Source organism: Falco punctatus, assembly GCF_963210335.1.
Source record: "Falco punctatus genome assembly, chromosome: 10".
Classification (NCBI taxonomy): Eukaryota; Metazoa; Chordata; class Aves; order Falconiformes; family Falconidae; genus Falco; species Falco punctatus.
The window spans coordinates 989,982-1,007,726 of NC_137590.1; the positions used below are offsets into that span (position 1 = coordinate 989,982).

Consider the following 17,745-nt stretch of genomic DNA (forward strand, 5'->3'; position numbering starts at 1 on the left):
AGAAGCACTTGCTGTAGTCCCAGAGATAACACTACTGCTGTACTGCTCCAGAGTGGCCAGGAGCAACACAAATCTAGTAGGAAGTCTGCAGGATAAAGCAGGTGTTTAGAGTGCACTGCAATCAGGCTTTAAGCCTGGGGCATCTCTACTTTGTCTACAGATTCAGCTCACTAAATACTAGCTACATTTACAGCATTTTTCTTTTCTCAAGCAAGTCTAAAAGCTGCAGCAGTCCATGAAGAAGCTAAGGCTATACTTTCCAAGAAAGCAAGCTTGAAGGTGTAAGCTACAGCATGAAGTCAGGCCACTTGTAGTGAGAAGAGCTGCACCCAGCACAGCGTCACTGAACACGCTCATGACTGATGGTCAAACCTTCCAGGGTAACACTGCTCCCCAGACCTGCAGTGAGCAGACCTCTATTCTGTTCCTCTCCTGCGACTTGATGGGAAGAGAGGCACACCACTCTTGGCAGGGGAAACAGAGCGCATAGGTCCCTAGTACAGGCAAGCTCATGGTGTGTGGAGGCTGGGCAGTAATCAGGTTAGCAGCTGTTTTGTGATAAGGGGCACAGCTGGCTAAAACTAATTGAGCCAGCTTAAAAAATGCTGAAAAGCATCACACCATAAGAATTAGCATAAAACAGATTTAACAGGTACCCTCAACAACTGCAGCATAACCAGTTCTCAAGCATAATCCATCCGAGTGAGATTCTTTGTACACTGCACTTTTAATAGCTCCTACCTCAGTCTGGTAAAGTTACTTCACATGGAACAGCAGGCCTTGAGTTAAGGCATTAACAACGACTAGGGCTCCTGCTAGGATTCACCCAGCCATTAAAAACAAGCCATCCTGTGGCACACTTCTGAGAAGTGGGACAACAGGGCTCCTCAAGCCACTGTCACCTGTGAACACAGCTGGTTCAAACAGCAGATGCACACATTCCTGCACACTTTTGTCTGCAGAACAGCACCTGAGCAGCACCTCTGACTTTCACAAGCTAGAGTTCTACTCTTTGAAAACGTTTTAGTTCATTCTTTACTTTGTTCTGACCTCAGTGCTCCTGATAGCTTCTGAATAAGGGTGAATAAGTTCATGTGTCTGAACACATAACACCACCCATACTCAAAGCATGTTTTCTAACAGAGCAAGAACTAGAAGAGAGCAGAAAACATGATTTTCTGTGTGAACCATGAGGCCTTGCAGCACTAGAAAAAGCCATTAGCTACAGAAGGGAAAGAAACCCAAGAGATTCAGAAATGACAACTGTGGAAATAACCAGCCTGTAGTTATTTTTAGAGCTGCCTCCCCCAGCACCCAAGATATTCTGAGCCCTTGAAAAACATAAATCAAAGGTAAGTGCACAAACAGCAGTGCCAGAAGAAAGCAGACAGTGCTTTAAAGTCTACTGCTGTCACAACACCAGCAGCCTCAACGGCTGGCCCAGTTCTGTCCTTTGATTCGAGGCGGCCTCATTAGCCTGAGCTGTGTTTTGCTCTGCCACCGCGACAAGCGCCTCCCCGGCTGCGGGGGGCGGCCGGGCCCTGCCGTGGGACAGGGCCGCGCCTGCGGGGGGCGGCCGGAGGCGCTCCCACACGGCTCTGGAAGCCTGCCGGTAGTGAACGCCCGAGGTGACGGGTCAGGGAGGGCTCCACCTCGCTCCCCTTCCCGCCCAGCCGCCTCCGCAGAGAGTCGGCGAGGAGCACAGCCCCCCCCCGCACCTGACGGTGGTGACTCACCGGGGCACCGGCCCCGCTCCGCGGCAAGAGGGCGGCCACAGCCGGCGAGAGGCTGTCGCCGGTCGGGAGCCCCCGCCTCGCACCGCACCGGCGGGCTCAGCGCTCCCCCTCAGCAACCAGACCAGAGCGGCAAGGGCGGGAGGCCGGGGCGGCTCCGCATCAGCGCCCCCGGCCCTGGCGGCAGCGCGGCCCGGCCGCGCGCCTACCTCGCCCTACGGCCTGCTGCAAAGAGCGGCGGCCGCAAAGCGCGGGCGGCGCGACCCGGGGGGCTGCGGCCACCTCCGGCCCGCGCTGCCCGGGGGCACGGCCGCGGTGCTGGAGCCACGCAGCATCGGCAGCACCACCAAGGTGTCCCGCGGACTCCCGCTGGGGCCGCCGGAGCAGCGCAATCCGTCAGTTACACAGCCATGAGAGCGTAACCCGCTTGGAGCCCCTCACACCAGCCCCAGGCACGCCCGGCGCCCGCCTGCTTAGGAGCCCGGGCTCCAAACGCACTGCTTGCAGGTCTGCTCAGCCCTGCTGCCACACAGACACTGTCCCCCTGAAGCACCACACAAACGAACAGCCCAAGCTGGGCACTGCCAGCCACTGCGGGTTGGAGGGGGCACAGGCCTGTCACCGACAAGTGCGCCCATGGCCATGTGCGACGGGCGCAGCCAACTGGGAACAGTGTCTGCACCGGTAGTTACACAGGCAAGACGAATGACGACAGCTACCCGTACGAGCTTTATGCTTCCCTTCCATGACATGATGATTTCCCCCTGTCCGCCCGATTCAGTATTGGACTCGAGCAAGAACGACTCCAGTGAGAGCAGGGCTGTAAGAGCCTGCTTTGGCAGCCTCCCCTTCACAACCCGGAGCATTCTGCAGCACTCATCTCCAGTAAGCACGTTAACAGAGCGGCGATAAAAGCTAATGTGCAGCATAATACCACTATTAGCAGTGGCCGCCTCCAGAATGCCCTAGAAGATTGCAGGGTGACAGTGAGCTGTAGACATCGGAGCCTGGTGCCAAGTGCAAAGGCCAACAGCAGCAGTGCCGTGGCCAAGGCAACAGGCTGCTAGTAAGCAGATCTCCGCTTACCAGCATCCAGGATTTCCCTGCTCAAGTACCTTGCTCCTGGCACACTGCAAACTTGAGGGTCACAAACTCAAGGTTTTGACTCAAAGCAGCTACTTTATCCAGGACCAAAGCTCAGGAGGTGCAAGCACTGTCCGGCACCCTTTTACTTCCAGGGTATAAGAATAAGCAGCTGTTCAGACACTGGGAAAAGTTCTAAGGTCTATTCTAATAGTATCTATCTCCCTAAAACCACCTTTTCCCTTGGAAAGTCCCAGTCCACACTGTACAAGGCTGGGCATTACACCAGCTCCGCATTGCCAGGGAGCTTGTTTTGCTCAGAGTAGCAGCACCAAGAGGCCAAAATTCCCAGCCTGGGTCTGCTGCTGGAGCAGCAGGTCAGACAAGAAAGCACTGGTAGCCATTCAATAGAGCGCACCAAAACCTGGAAGAGTTCCTGGACAAAAGTGTCATGACTCAGGACCCCATGTTTGGGCCAAGCTGAGAGACTCAGAAAAGCCTGAGGGTTTAAACAAGGAAGAGAAGTCTTCCCAACAAAAGTTACTCAAGTGACCTTACAAGAGGCAAGGGAGAACAGTTCTGCAATAGTATGCTGGCTCATGAGTTACCCTGACACACGCTGTTCTCCACAAGAGCAACACTGAGTAATCTGGCAGCCAAGCAGGCAGTGGCATGGCTCCTAACAAGGACTTTCATACTTGGAGACAACTCCACAGTAGCCTTTGGGACACTTTCTCTAGCTTCAGACACAGATAGTTTTCTCATGCATAAAGCCAAATTTCAACTTTAAGCTGTAGATCTTACCCTGGGTAGAAAAATTGAAGCTTGGAGATCCCTCTCGAGCACAGCAAATGCCCTGCTGGGGCTCTCTTCAGTTAGTTCCTCAACCACTCCCAGAGTATAAAAAAACAAGGCAAATAGTTCTTAGAAATTTGACTAATCTTACAACAACTTGCAATTAAAAAAATCCCTTTTATCAACTCTTACCTACCTTTCAGCTTTCATCAAATATCACCTTGTACTACGACAGCACGTCAGTAGAAAGGCATATGCAATTTCTAATCTGTTTTAATTCCAGCTCTGACAGACTTGCAGTACAAGTAAGAATTTACCTTTGAAACATTCACCACTGAAGTTTCTTGGCCACCTTCAAACTGGAGACACAGTAGCTTAAGCTTTGATCTCTTAGAACGAGCTTCAGAAGAAAAGATCATTGCAGTGAAACCTGATGTCTTAATGAAGAGTACTAAATAAGATAAACAAGACTGACTGTCAGCGTGTCCTTGATGTGTTTAAACACTAGGGCTCATGTTTAAAATTCATGCATCTTTACACCGTTTCACTTTGAGCACTACTGTCTTGATGCAGCAAGCTACAGCCTGTCTCAGGTGAGTCCCTTTTAAAGAGACTCTCCATTTTCCTGGTGTTGCCAGAAGAGCTGAATAACTTAGCCCCCAGAGACCACATACAGCAGTGAGGATAACCAAGTTCCTGTGTGCAGGGTCTGTCAAGATGAAGCCGCAGCAGGCAGGCTGCAGTACTCACACACCGCTACTGGACAACCTATCGCATCCTAGTAGGTCTGTGTGCCCCTCTGTGCCTTTACTGGCCATTTCACAGCGCCAAGCCCACCACCAAGAACCCCAGGGGGAAGTAGGAGAGAATCAGAACTCAGCTGTCTTCCTTCACAGTATTTAAATGCTGCAAGGAAATTCAGATGCCTGGCAGCGCATAATACACAGCTGTCCTCTACAGAAATTGAAAAGTCTCTGGTCCCAATGGGGACCATTACTTCCCCCAGGACTGCTTGTCACCTACCCTTGATCACAGGCTAGCAGCCCACACTGCTGGTACTGCCCTACCTTATGCTGCCCATAAAATTGGAGACCATACTCACATGGGCAGATGTATCAGAGCACTTATCTCTCACTGTTTTCAATGGAAATTGCAAATGCTTTTGAAATGGTGCCTTTCATACCCTGGCAGCTCAGAGAAGTGAAGCACAGGGCTAAGGCCTAGGTCAGGACTTCAGCTGTGGGGCTGCTGGTTCCTCTTGCCCACTGCTTCTCCAGGGGATACACGGCTGCCTTAGTACACCCATCTGCACCAAAGAGCCAGCAATTCATTACTTTTGCAAGATAAATTGAAGCAGACAAGTTTTTCACTCTCCTCATTAACTAGCCCATCTGCAAATGGTTTAACTTCCACTTGTTTAAAGGCAGCTTATGTCAAACAGCCTGGTGTCATTCTGTCCCCCACTTCTCCCTCTCTCCAGGTGGCAGGCTGGCATGGAGACCAGGTTAGAAGGGAAGGATAAACTCATTCTTTTGTGAGCTTTTCTGGAGGGACCCGAGTTCACCATTCTCATCCCCAAGCCCAGCTATAGCCTTCACAGAACTTTTATGTGACAGCCTGAACTCTAATTGCCTTTCAAAGCAAACAGCAATCATACTTAGTATTCCTCCCCTCCCTTTTTAAATCTGCTCTGATAGGAAACACACTGACAACTTTTCACTGCAGAAATTAGAGTGGATTTTTCTTGAACAAGGCCACCCGCCTGCACAGCCTTAATCCTTCCAGCTCACATATGTTACTGTAACTTGCACTGCGCTGAATCCAATTATGCCTCCCCAATCCATTAAAAAATATTTGAGGGTGTTGCGCAGGTTGCACAGAACAAAAGTATCAGCTGAGGAGACAGAAAGAAGCCTTGCTGCAGCACAGCTTTGCAGCCTTACTTCTGCAGGTAAGCACATCGTGCATTAGTAGGAAAATACAAGTGTCACAGAGTGACTTTTACAGGGTCCATTGAATAGTTCACTCCAAACTACTTGAGTCCAGACTCAAACAACAGGAAGAACTACATGGGAGACGAGAACTGACATACAGTTATTTGTAAGTGCCTGGCAGTTATTAGTTATCCATTAAAAGCTTTTTGAATTATATTGCTCTGGCAGCATGTACAGCTAAGAATGAGCTCACGAATCAGCAGGTCTCTCATGCATTACACATTAGGCTGGAGCAGCAGATGAATAACCTTAAGCTAAGTAGTCAGAAGTGTCCACAAATCTAAACTGCATGCACAGATGAAGCAACCGAGCATCCAACTACTGACTCACACACAGCTGCAAAGCTAAACACAAGCTCTCCCCAGCAGCTGACCATGTCTGCCCCATCAGCTAGAGGGCTGGGACACCAGCTACAGCTGATCAAGTTCCACAAAGGTACCTGTTGGCCTCTGAGAGCTCTGTGCTTTACCACATCCCACTGTATTCTCAGTATTCTCCAGACAGCCAATCCACATGTAATAGAAATCAAGTTCTTCCATCACCACCTTTGCTGACAAGGAACTGACAGAAGCTGCACAGGGTGGCCTTGTCCTTTCAAAACTGGCACGCTGCATAGTAGTTACACCCCAGCACCTCAAGGGCCAGATCACAGATCTTGGGGCCCTTGGCTACACCAAAAACTCTTACACTGCCACTACAGAAGCAGAATAGAAGATGCTATAGATGCCAAAACAGCATGGAGCGATTTGGCACTTGCACCTTAAAGTGAGCTTGCTTTTAGGTCATCCATGACTGCAACAGGTCAGACAAATTCTGCACACAGCCTTCTTCCAAATACCTGGGTACCACTGCAGAGTATGCACACACAAGTTATCTTAATCTGAAAGACAAGTAGGCTAGGTCTGATGGCTAGTTAGGCTTACTTCTCTCCACACGTTCAAGAATGCCTAACTTCATAGCACCAAACTCCCATTGGAAAAGCAATTACCAGCTAAGTAATCTGGACCCTCTGGAGTCAAGTCTGCTAATTTACACGACTTGGCAATGTGGCTTGTTATCATCCCACATGATTGGAATTTATTTTAGGATCTGATGCCACATGCTGGGGTTTTTTTTCTCTCTTTTCTTCTTTTCCTCCCCCAAGTGGCAAGTTACAGCCCAGGATTCAGAGATCCTAATTCCATTCCCATCTCAAACACACATTTCCTGCACAACCTGGGGTCAAGGTCTGTGCAGAATAAGTAATATTAAACCTATCAATAGCACCCTGGAAATAAGCTTTCTTTCTGAACATCTCAACAAAGCCTGGAGTGGAAATTAAGTGCTACGTTTACTTACTGCTCAGAACCAAGGGTAACATCCCCACCCTCCAGCACTGCACACCGATGCCCGAGCGACAGCTGCGGCTGCATGCGAGGCAGGGGCATTAAGCCGAAACCCTCCGGCAGGGCTGGGGGCTCCACAGCAGGCAGCATCAGTGACTCCCTGGCTAAAAAGAGACTTTTCGAAGTCTGCTCTGGCCAGGAGGCACCAACTCACCGCGCTGCTATATGTCACCCCTCGGCAGCGCCGGGCGCAGGAGGGTTGTGCCTCACCCAGACAATGCCCTGCTCCCCTCGAGGGGAGGGCCAGGCCGCCCGCCACCCCAAAAGCGAGGGTCAGCGGCCCCGGGAGAGCGCGCGGTCAGCCAGGCCCAGTCTCGCTCCCTCCAGCCCCGGCGGGGCCCTCAGGGACTCTCGCCCCGGCCGGGGCCGCAGCCCGACCCGCCGCGGGAGGCCGGGGCCGCGGGCAGCTCCCGGCGCCGGCGGGGGGACAGGCACCGCTCCCCGCGGGTCAGCCCACCCCGGAGCGGAGCGCGGAGGAAGCGGGAGCCCCCCCGCCACGCGGTTCGGCTTGCGGAGGGTCGGGACACGCGTGGGAAGCGGAAGCGCCACCTGCGATCCCGGCGGGGCGGCGGGCCCGGCAAGCGGCGGCGGCGGCAGCAGCAGCAGGCAGGGCGCGGCACCCCCGCCGCGGAGCCATGCAGGGCCCGGCCTCCCGCCCGCCCGCCGCGCCCCGGGCAGTCACTCACATTGCTTGAGGAGCTCCAGACACAAAGCCATGGGAGACACAAAGGAGGGGCGGAGGGGACCGGAGAGACGCGTGGGGGGGGCGCGGGGCGGGGGCGCCGGGCCCGGTCTGGGTGTCGCGGAGGGGAGGACGGGGCCGTGCCCGGCGGCAGGAGAAGGAGGTGGAGGAGGAAGAGGACGTGCCGCGGGCTGGGGCCGCGCCGGCTGCTCCTACGGCCGCAGGCGGAGGAGGGAGGAGACGCGCGGATCCGCCACCGCACTCACCGCGCCCGCCCGCCGCTCCGGCTGCGCGCTGCGGGCGGGGCCGCGCCTTAAATCTCGCCCCGCCCCGCCCCGCCCCGCGCGTCACCGCCCCGCCCCGCCCCGCGCAGGCGCGGCCCCGCCCCGCGGCGCTCCCACGGCAGGGCGCGGTGGCGCGTGTCCCGCCCCCCTGGCCCCGCCGCCGCCGGTCCGCTGCCCGCAGCGCGGCGACAGGGGGAGGCCTGTCAGCTGAGCGGGACCCTCGCGCCCTCCCGCGCTGCAGCCCCCGGGGCGGGCGGCGGGAACAGAGGCGGTGGCTGCCGCTCGGGCAGCGGGGCTGTGCGGGAGAGCCCAGCGTCGCCGAACAAAGCGGGTGCCTCGCCCACTCCCACGCGGGAGCTTTGTCTCCTTGTTATGGCCGCGGGCAGCCACGGTGACGCGTCCCGCAGCACGGCCCCGTCTCTCATCCACAGGCGAAAATGGATTTGGCTGAAAGACACACCCCCACCCACACCCCGCCAGCCACGTTCCTGCCCCGGCAGCGTCCGCACCTGCTGCGGGACGGCCCCGCGCCGCGCCGGAGCACGCACGGGGGAAAGGCGCCGGGGAAGGGGCTGATCCCCTGGGTGCGTGTTTCCCACGAGTGACAGATGTGCCAGCTGAGCCCCCCCGATGGGAGAGGGAGCGGAGCCCGCCCCCTTTGCCGGGCGCTGCTGTGCCTGATGCCTGGGCTTGGTGCCCCCCCCGCGAGGCGGCCCGGTGGGGGGGGCTCTGCGGGACCCCAAGCCGTGCCGTGCCGGGGGCACCCTGGGCACCGCTGCGCTGGAGCAGCGCCCAGCGCCATCACCCTGTCTCGAGCTGGGGCAGCTGGGCCAAGCTTGAGGCTCCCCAGGCTGCAGGGCTGGGGCACACCCCTGTGAGGCTGGAGCCCTGCGGCACGGCGGTCTGACCCGGGACAGAGGCCCTGCGGCACGGCGGTCTGACCCGGGACAGGGGCCCTGCGGCATGGCGGTCTGACCCAGGACAGAGGCCCCGCGGCACGGCGGTCTGACCCGGGACAGAGGCCCTGCGGCACGGCGGTCTGACCCGGGACAGGGGCCCTGCTGCACGGCGGTCTGACCCGGGACAGGGGCCCTGCGGCATGGCGGTCTGACCCGGGACAGGGGCAGCAGGTGCCTGCGAGCCCAGACGCAGCTCATGGTGCTGCCTGCAGAGTGCATGGCCTCGGCACGGCTGGTGGCTTTGCAGGTAGCAGCATTGCCACGTGGCTCCTGCCAGGAGTGCATGTGCCACCCTGACTCCTCGCTGCTGCCATTAGCCCTCGGATGCTCTGATTTATTTATGACTTGCTGCGTTCAGTGGAGAAGGGCCGGTCTGCAGCAAGGAGAGATCAAAGCGCCTTGGGGAAACACTGCATGGAGCTGACACGCTGCTGGGTCCAGCAGCCAGGGCTAAGGCACCGCCACTGCCACCGCCCTCGGCATTCAGCACCGGTATCTCTGTGGATGTACTGCTTCTGTGCTCGGAAACAGGACAGCAAAGTGGGGCCAAAGGAGGACCCAGCAGAAAGCCAGTCCTGAGGCTTGGGACCTGCAGCCCAGGGCCTCTCCCCTCCACTGCCTGCCTACCAAGGAAAACAAGAAAACTTGGTTTCAGTTCAAGTGCTTGCGAGTGGCAAGCAGCTCTGTGCTGAGAGCCCCTCACCCACACAGGCTGTGAGTGGCTCTGCAAAGCTCTGAGCCGATCTCTTTCTGAATCCCCAGGAATACCCACATCAGGGCTCAGTAGATGGAAAAAGGAGTGGAGGAGCATGAAGGAGAGGAAAGGCAACCCAGAACAAGAGAAACATGCACAAAGAATTCCTCATTTGCCCATGCTGTCTGAAATCCTGCAAATGCCCGGGCCTGGGTGCATGGCCTTACTAAACCTCACCCAGTCCTGCTGTCCTGGCACATGTGTGTTTTAGCTAAGACTGTCGTCGGTCACTGCTGAGCTGCTCCAGCAATGGCACAAGCCCCGTGGCAACAGAGGGAGGTGCAGAGGTGCTGATCATCACCAGCAACAGGGACGCAAGCAGCACCTGCGACTGCCTGGTGCAAGGGCAGCTCTGTGCTGACCTGGAAGGCAGCAGAGCCAGCATGCCGGGATGCTAGTAGCCCCCTCAGCCTGAGAAGAGGCCTTAGGTGAGTGCCCTACCTGTCACATTGCTCTCCAACCACCGTGGACGGCCTCATGGGCAGAGCACTAGACCATGCATGGGCTCCCTGCTGCTGCTCTCCCAGAGGCTCTGAGCAAGCCGAGGTACCCCTTGGTGCTTCGGTTTCTCCTCTCCCACAGGGACAGCACTACTGATTCCCTTTCCTGCCATCAAGGCTGATAAAAGCAAACAACAAGAAGGACTTGGCTGTCTGTATTACCAAAGGAAAACACTGGCAGCTGCCTGCCTTTCTACTCCTTTGTAGATGGGCCCTGCTGGGAGAAGGCAGGCTTGGCCAGGACCTTGGAACCGTGCCCACTTCCCAGTACTAAGTCTGTGGGCAACTGCTTCCACCACCCCTGTGTCTGTTTGTATCAGCACAGCATCACGTGCGGGCTCAGCTCCCCCCTTCCCAGGGATCTGGGCAAGTGGCATTTCCATGGGGCTCAAACCCATTGCAGCCGTTCCTGGGTGGCAGTGACACACGTGCGCACAGCAGGCAGCAGAAAGAGAGCTCGCTGCGCTGGGTGCTGCCTGCAGTAGAGCTGAAACCTGGCAGCAAAGAGTACCAAGCGCAGCTTTGCCGAGGCAGAAGGACAGAGATATTTTGGTTTTGGCGGTGGAGCTGGAGAGCAGAGCGGGGTTGTGGCCACGGTACAGGCTTCCTGAGGAAAAGGGAGCGCTGTCTGGGCGCAGGGCTTGGCAGTGGAGTTTCCATAATAAGGAAAATATTAGAGGTGCAAAATGAACAGGTAAGTGTGGAGAGAAACGGTTGTCATCAATTTCTGTGTGTCCTACAGACATATGAATAGATCATGGAATGTGGATATGTACCTTTTTTTTTCCTTACAAACACTGATGGAGCATGCAACAGAAATCTTTCCCCCCCTCCTCTCTCTCTCTCTCTCTCTCTCTCTCTCTCTCTCTAATCCCTTTCCTGCTGGTATGTCAGAGAAAGCTATTTCTGGAATGTGAAATCTAGGTCAAAAAGAAGGAGAAAATCTGAAGGGAATGATAACAGTCTCTCTCCTCAAAGGCCGTATGGGGTCAACTCTGGCTGATACAATTAGCAAAGGGGTCACAGTGGTGCTTTACTCCTCAGCTGTGGCCTCTCATGTGTGGGCTGAACAAAGTCTCCCGGCCTGCTCTGTTTTTTGCTTTGCCTTCACACCGCTACTTTTTCCCCACAAAGAAGAAAAGGCCGTGACAGCTGAGAGAGGAGCAGAGCTTGCCTTCCTACCCAGACACCAGCTAATCACCATGCACAGAGGAGGAGGAGGAGGTGGAGAGGGAGCAGGAAGGTCATCTGCACCTATCCCTCACAAGCCAGCAATACGTGACTTTCCCAGAAGCTGTGGAAAATTGTCCCACAGCAAACCAACCCTTGGGGATTTGGTCAGCACAATGCTGCTTTGTGCTGTGGCACTGCATGGAGGTGTGCGGGCACTTTGTCTTTCCTTCACTAAACACAACGTTGCTCCCCCTGCAAGAGCTTCAGTGCTGGGGGACTGGGCTGGGATCTGCCTTCTCCCAGGGCAGGGCAGGGCAGGGCAGGGTTCCCAGCACAGCAATGCTCCCGGGAGCCATCTCTCTAATTTAGTGATGAAAGGGGGGAAAAAAGCAATACAAAAAGAAGACAGAAAGGAGGTTGGAGGCACAACTGTCACCACTTTGGGGAGTATCTCTCCTAGGTAGTGCTCTCACATCCAGCCTGGGCTTGGCAAAGGTCTGGCATATGGATGGGCACAGGGTGTGTGTAGTAGCCCTGGCAGTTTTTATGGGAGTGCTGGTGGCTTTCAAGGATGAGCCTCATGCCTGGCTCTGGTTGGATCAAGGCTGGGCTGGCCTGAAGGGCTCGACTTTCTTGAGCTATTTCTTCTCTGGGTTCCCATGCCGGGCTGGGGGTCTGCAGCCGGGGATGCCATCACGGGGTCAGCAGAGAGAACTGGCGAGTTGCTGCTCCCCGGGGCTCACACTCTCAGGGATATCTTAACTATTGGTAAGACAGATCAACAGACATCCCAGGCCTGGAGGAGGAGGCAGAGCTGGGTGCCCTGGCCTTCCCGGAAGAGATCTGGGCACAGGATAAGGAGCTGGGCACCTGGGCTTTCTGGGAACAGGCTGCTGAATCCCAGTACAGGATGCTCTAAGTAAGGGTGACGTTACCAGATGGCACAGGGAAGACTGGGAAGAGCTTGCATAGAAACTGGCTTGGTGTGAGCTTTCCCTGCTGTCACGGGTGTGCTGGGTGGAGACTGGGCTGGGGTCTCTGCACTGGGAATTCTCACCTCCTTTTGCTGTGCTTTGCTCATGTCTGCTTTCCTGTTTCCCACGGACTTCAAATATTCAGCTTTATATTGCAAGCAGTCTATTAAGCAAGCAATTCCCAGTGCTGCCTCTAATAAGAAGGAACTGGGGCTGGGGAGCCCTTTGTAATCCTCAGGAGCCAGCATGGCTGTCGGCTGAACGCCTGGCAATTAGATGAATATGTTTCACTGGGGCTTTTGAGTCTCCAGCTTTGCAAAGGCACAAAGCTTTGTTTAAGGTTGATCAAGGGCAGCTCATCATCTGTGTTGCTGGCTGTCAAATGGGAGCTAATTGCCTTGTAATGTGCGAGTGACGCAGGCTTTGTGGGAGGAACTGGCTTGTCAGAGGTGTGACAGCTGTCAAGGTTCTTCCACCCGGCTGTGCTCCCCACACAGACCCAGACTGGCAGCCCTCCGTGAAATGGAGCTTGCTGCACCTCCTCATGCCCTCAGCTGGTGGTTGAATCCCTTTGCTTTGCAATTCAAGCCCCATGCCATCCTCAAAAAATAAGAAGCCTGCGTCAGCCACGTCTTTGCTGCTGCTGGTGCCCCATTTGGGATGTGTCCCTATGGAGAATAAACCCAATCTCTCTCAGGGACTGGGCATGTGATGGGAACAGTTCATCTGGGCTGGTGCATGGATGCTGGTGAAAGATTATCCATGAGAAGGAAACAGGTGAAGGCTGCCAGCTGATTTACCCCAGAGCCCTGCATGGAGCAGAAGCCATGAGTGACCATTAAACCTGCAGATGACGGCGCACCCACTTCTGTCTGTTGGTCCAGACTGATGACATCAAGCTGAGAGGTACCAGTTTGCTGCTTGGGAGACCCTTCTCGTACAACACCAACCAATTAAAGCCTCAGTGATGCACATTTGCAGGGGCAACTGAGCCTGGGTGCTGATTAAAGGTGTGACTGTCATCCAGATATGCCTCCTGCCTTCGCCATCACACACATGCACAAACACAGATGCTCCTCTCTGTTCCCCACCCCCTCCATCAAAAATGTTTCCCTCCCCAAGCCCCAGCAGCCAATGCCAAGGGCTGGAGGATGTTCTGGAAATCAGCAGATCTCTGCTGGGTCACATCAGAGAGAGGTGGCAACCAGTTATTTTGAAAGCCCCCTTCTGTGCTACATCTGCTGTTTCTTTCTGGTGTTAGCCTGGTTTTGCAGCAGTGCTGAGCTCAGCATCAGCTGTACCGCCAGCAAGGAGCAGGGGCAGGCTTGCAGGGAGTGGGGTGAGCCAGGGTGGGAAGAGTGTGGGACAGAAGCAAGCAAGCAGCCAGACTCTCCCAGAAGATCTCTTCCAGTCCCTGCCTCATCCTGTGGGCTTTAACTGTGATGGCCCTGGAGCACAGACCACTGCAGGAGAGATGTGAGGGTACAGGCATGTCTCTGGGTGGGAAGGCCTGGAGCTGGGCACGAGGGCTGCCAGTGCTCCCCTTTCCACTCCCCCCTCTGCTGGGATGTGGTACAGTGTGTCTGTAGTCCCACCATCAGTCCACTCCTGCGCTCCGGCAGCTTTGCCTGTGGCAGAAAGCCTGAGGCTGAACCCCCCGCAGCTCTGTGGTTCGGTGCCAGAGCTCATGGCAAGAGCAACCTGCCCTGCTGGACCTGACCCCAGCATCCCTGTGGGTGACAGGGCTTGCTGTCTGTCTCCACGCCACAGGCAGCACTGTACAGCTCTGGTGAGATGCCAGATTCCTCCTGCCAGCTCTGGTGTCTGCCTGGCATGATGTCCAGGTACCACCACGTCTAGGAGCACCAAGGCATCACCTTTACCAACCAGTTCCCAAAACTGTTCCCAGGATGGGACCTCTCAGCCCCTTGTGCCCGGCTTGAAGCACCGGGGCTGGCCAGGGGCCAAGAAGGACACAGGCTGCCTTGAAGAAAATGATGCACTTTCCCCTCCGCCTCCCCGCCACACACTGCTGGCACTCACTGCTGTTGGTGGGCAGGGTCCTGCTGCCGCTGAGGCTGCCCGCCGGCGGGGGTGAGATGGACCGGACGGAGCCCGTGTCCTCTTCCTGGGAGCATCCCGCCTGGATGGCTCGGAGGTAGCTGTGGCTCCGGGAGCGAAAGTAGCTGGGCAGAGGCAGGTCCAGCACCTCCGCGGCGGCCGACTCGGCCTCGCTGTAGGTAGTGTCGCAGACCACCTCATACTGCTCCCCCAGCTCCGTCTCCGGCACCTGAAGGGGAAGATGGGCAGAGCCAGTCACCCCCTGCCTGCAGGCAGCCCTTTCCCATCCCCTCTCCCTGCAGCCACCCTGCTGCCACGCTGCGTGGTCCCGTTTACGGCAGACGAGACTGGGAGGTGCAGTGGTTGGTGCTGGTGGGATGCAGGATGCTTGGGCTCTCTGCTGAGAGAGAAGAAAGAGGGGACCTTCCTTGGATGCGAGTGGGTCCCTGCTTGTGGAGTAGGAGAGACTTACCGCCACAGTGCCTGTGAAACACCCCCTGTCTCTGATGGAGAGGCTGGGAGAATGTGAGGCTAAAATCCCTGTCCAGCCTGTGACAGGTCCCCCTGCCCCACCAGCACTGGTGGGAGACCCCAGCCTTAGCTGCGAGACCCTGCTAGGGCAGGCGTGCTCCTCCGTGCGGGGAGGTGGCCTGGCACTAGAGCAGGCTGTGGCACAGAGAGCGAAGGTGGGGGGTGCGGGCCACGCTTGACCGGGGACAGGCTGCCTGAACTGGTTCCCAGTGGCCCCGTCAGGAACCAGTCCTAGCCCCATCCCCGGCGGAGGACTGGTGAGGCGTGAGCCAAGCAGGGGCAGCTTTGCTCCCTGCTTCTCCTGCTCCCCCACCTCCCTCCCACCCATGCCCTCAGCCCTGCCCTGCCCTCCAGTAGCAGTGGCTGGCAAAACTTGAACTCAGGAGAGGCTCACCCGTGTTAAACCAGAGCCAGCCCAAAGCAGACTGTTCTGAAATACAGATGAGAGATGCTGAGATTGGCCCTGTTGCCCAGTTCCATCTCTCCTGGCCCTTTCTTTGGCCTCAGGGACTGTATTCCTGCCCAGCACTGGCATGTGAGCTCCACAGGGTTCAGCTCAGAAAGTTCATCAGCTTTCCCCCTAAAACTGACAGTCCCTAACTCCCTTCCAGGGCCAGGGCAATCAAGCTCTCCAGCTGCCCTGCAGTGCCCAGGTCAGGAGCGCTGCTTCCTTCTCTTCTTCTTTCTCCTTCTCCTTCTCCTTTTTCTCCTCCTCCTCCTCTTCTCCTGCCGCTGGCCCCAGGTATGGGCTGACCCCACAGCCTGCCTTGCACCCTGTCGTGGGTGTCCAGGCTGACCCGAGAAAGCTCCATGAGGAAGGAAGAGGGGAAATGCCAGCGGGACGGTACCTGCTCTCCATGGGTAAATATCTGAGGGATAAGTGAGGGGGGTCCAAAGATCTGGAAGAAAGAGGTGGAGAAGGTTAAAGGCCAAGAATGGGGGAGCCCCTCACACAGACAGCCATTGCACAGGGACCGAGGACGAGGGGAGCAGATGGCCTGTGCCCTAGTGCCACTGCTGCTGACAGTTTGTTACAAACTTCAGAGCTCATAAGATGCCAAGCAAGATGCCGCACAGGCCTCTCAGACAGCGGCACAAACATGGCATGGCAAAGCTCCACGGGACACCTCCCAGACAGAGAGAAGCTGCTGCTGTGTTCAGCCTGTTATATGCACCATATATCAATATATATACACAGGGCACACTTGGGACACACAATGCTGGGACACCCCTTGGCACACATGGGTTGCCTGCAGCTGCTGGACAAGGGCTGGTGTGGCTCCCAGTTAGCACCTCTGCGAAGTCCTCAGTGTTGGCCAGCACCTCGCCAGGTGCCAGGAGCCAGATGGGTCTCTGCCGAGAGAGCCGGGGTGGATGGGCAAGCTGAGTGCTCCACCTTGGGGAGACTGTCCTTCACCCTGATGGGGCTGGGCTGGCCACTTCGCTGCTCTCTCCTCTGTCCGCACACCAGGAAGAAGCCACACGGAAGCGATGCTGCCTGCTCTCCATAGCAAAGCCACGGCACACGCTAGGCATAAGGACAGAGGCCTGACAGACACTGCACTGCCTGTGGGGAGGAATGCCTTCTCCTCCTCTCCACCCCACCTGCAGAACACATCCACCCTATGAGCTCTGCCCTGGGCGAGCTGCCCAAGGTGACCCATCTTGGGAAGAAACCAGGTTCAAAATGCACCCTGGGGAGAGGCTTGGCTCTGGAGACTGGCCCTGGCCCCTCTGCACAGGGCACGGCTCACAGTGTGAATACACAGTGTTGGGGGTCCCCAGCTGGCTCTCTTTGGCTGCTGATCCCCTTGGTGTGACAGGTGGATGCTGATGTGTGCACCCAGTGAACCCTGGAATTCCAGAGGTTTGCAAGGTGGAGGTCAGCTGGACAAAACCAAGTGGAGTGGACTTGCCTTTTGGAGCTGGGGATGCTTCTGTGTGGGAGGACACTAGGGTCTTGCCCAGCAAGGAAGGTGTTGGAGGTCACACAAAAATGAGGGCAGAGGAGGAATGAACTCTGGCACTGGATGGAAGGGCAGGTCAGACCTGCCAGAGGATGAGAACAGCACACACTGGTGGCTGTACCAGCTCCATCCTGGATCAACAGATAGGCAGTTCGTGGAAGGCCTCCAAATCCCAGCTCAGCTGCAACTGAACTCTCTGATTTGGAGGAAAGCGGGCAGAGCGCACGTGACGACAGCAGCCCCAGGCTTGGGCAGGTGCTGTGGCAGTCGCCGTGCCCCCAGCATCACAGTGCGACCAGTCTGGCTCTGGGGCGTTTGCCTGGGCAACTCCTGGCGTGTCGTGGGCTGCTCAGACACTCCAGCTCCAAGAACCTTCTGATCTCTTCATGGGGGTGCTGCACGCAGCTGCTAAATGGCAGCTTTAGACAGGGAGACAGCCCAGACTCAGCCCACCCATTGTCATCAAGCAGAGACCTGGCTTCAGGCATGGATTTACATGCAAAGGACAAGAATGCGACAGTCCGGACGGACCCCTTCTCTGTGCAATGAGACACCCAGCACATCGCTGTCGAGGTACAAGGAACGAGACTGACCACAAGGAACATGTATGCCCACAAGCAATGCGCCGCACCCTTCCCCAGAGCCTTCCACCAAGGGCTCCAGCTGCTCCACAACAGCAGGAGAAACCAGCCATGGGGCTGGAGAGGCTGGGCTGGGACGGAGGAGGGCTCAGAGCCCCACACGATTAGAGGGGAACATCAGCACGCACTGTGTGATGCCCACTCTGCCGCTTTAACCCCTGCCTTGTGCTGCTGCCCTTGACCGCTGTGCAGAGAGCGGAGCAGCACAGGAGGGGCATGCGTGTGCATG

General features: G+C 56.6%; 1 protein-coding gene across 4 annotated transcripts in view; it reads right to left on the reverse strand.

The window, feature by feature from the left end:
• DLGAP4 (DLG associated protein 4) overlaps positions 1-17,745 on the reverse strand; it is a 229,573-nt gene that overhangs the window by 35,330 nt on the left and 176,498 nt on the right. For 2 of the 4 annotated variants that reach the window (XM_080405349.1, XM_080405351.1), the window contains 2 exons: positions 15,757-15,807; positions 14,360-14,606 (listed from right to left, as the gene is read on the reverse strand). In XM_080405349.1, the coding sequence (XP_080261475.1) occupies positions 14,360-14,606; positions 15,757-15,807 (298 nt within the window). Of the gene's footprint in view, positions 1-7,676; positions 7,933-14,359; positions 14,607-15,756; positions 15,808-17,745 lie in introns of those variants that run through there. The other 2 variants (XM_080405350.1, XM_080405352.1) reach the window with 2 other exon arrangements.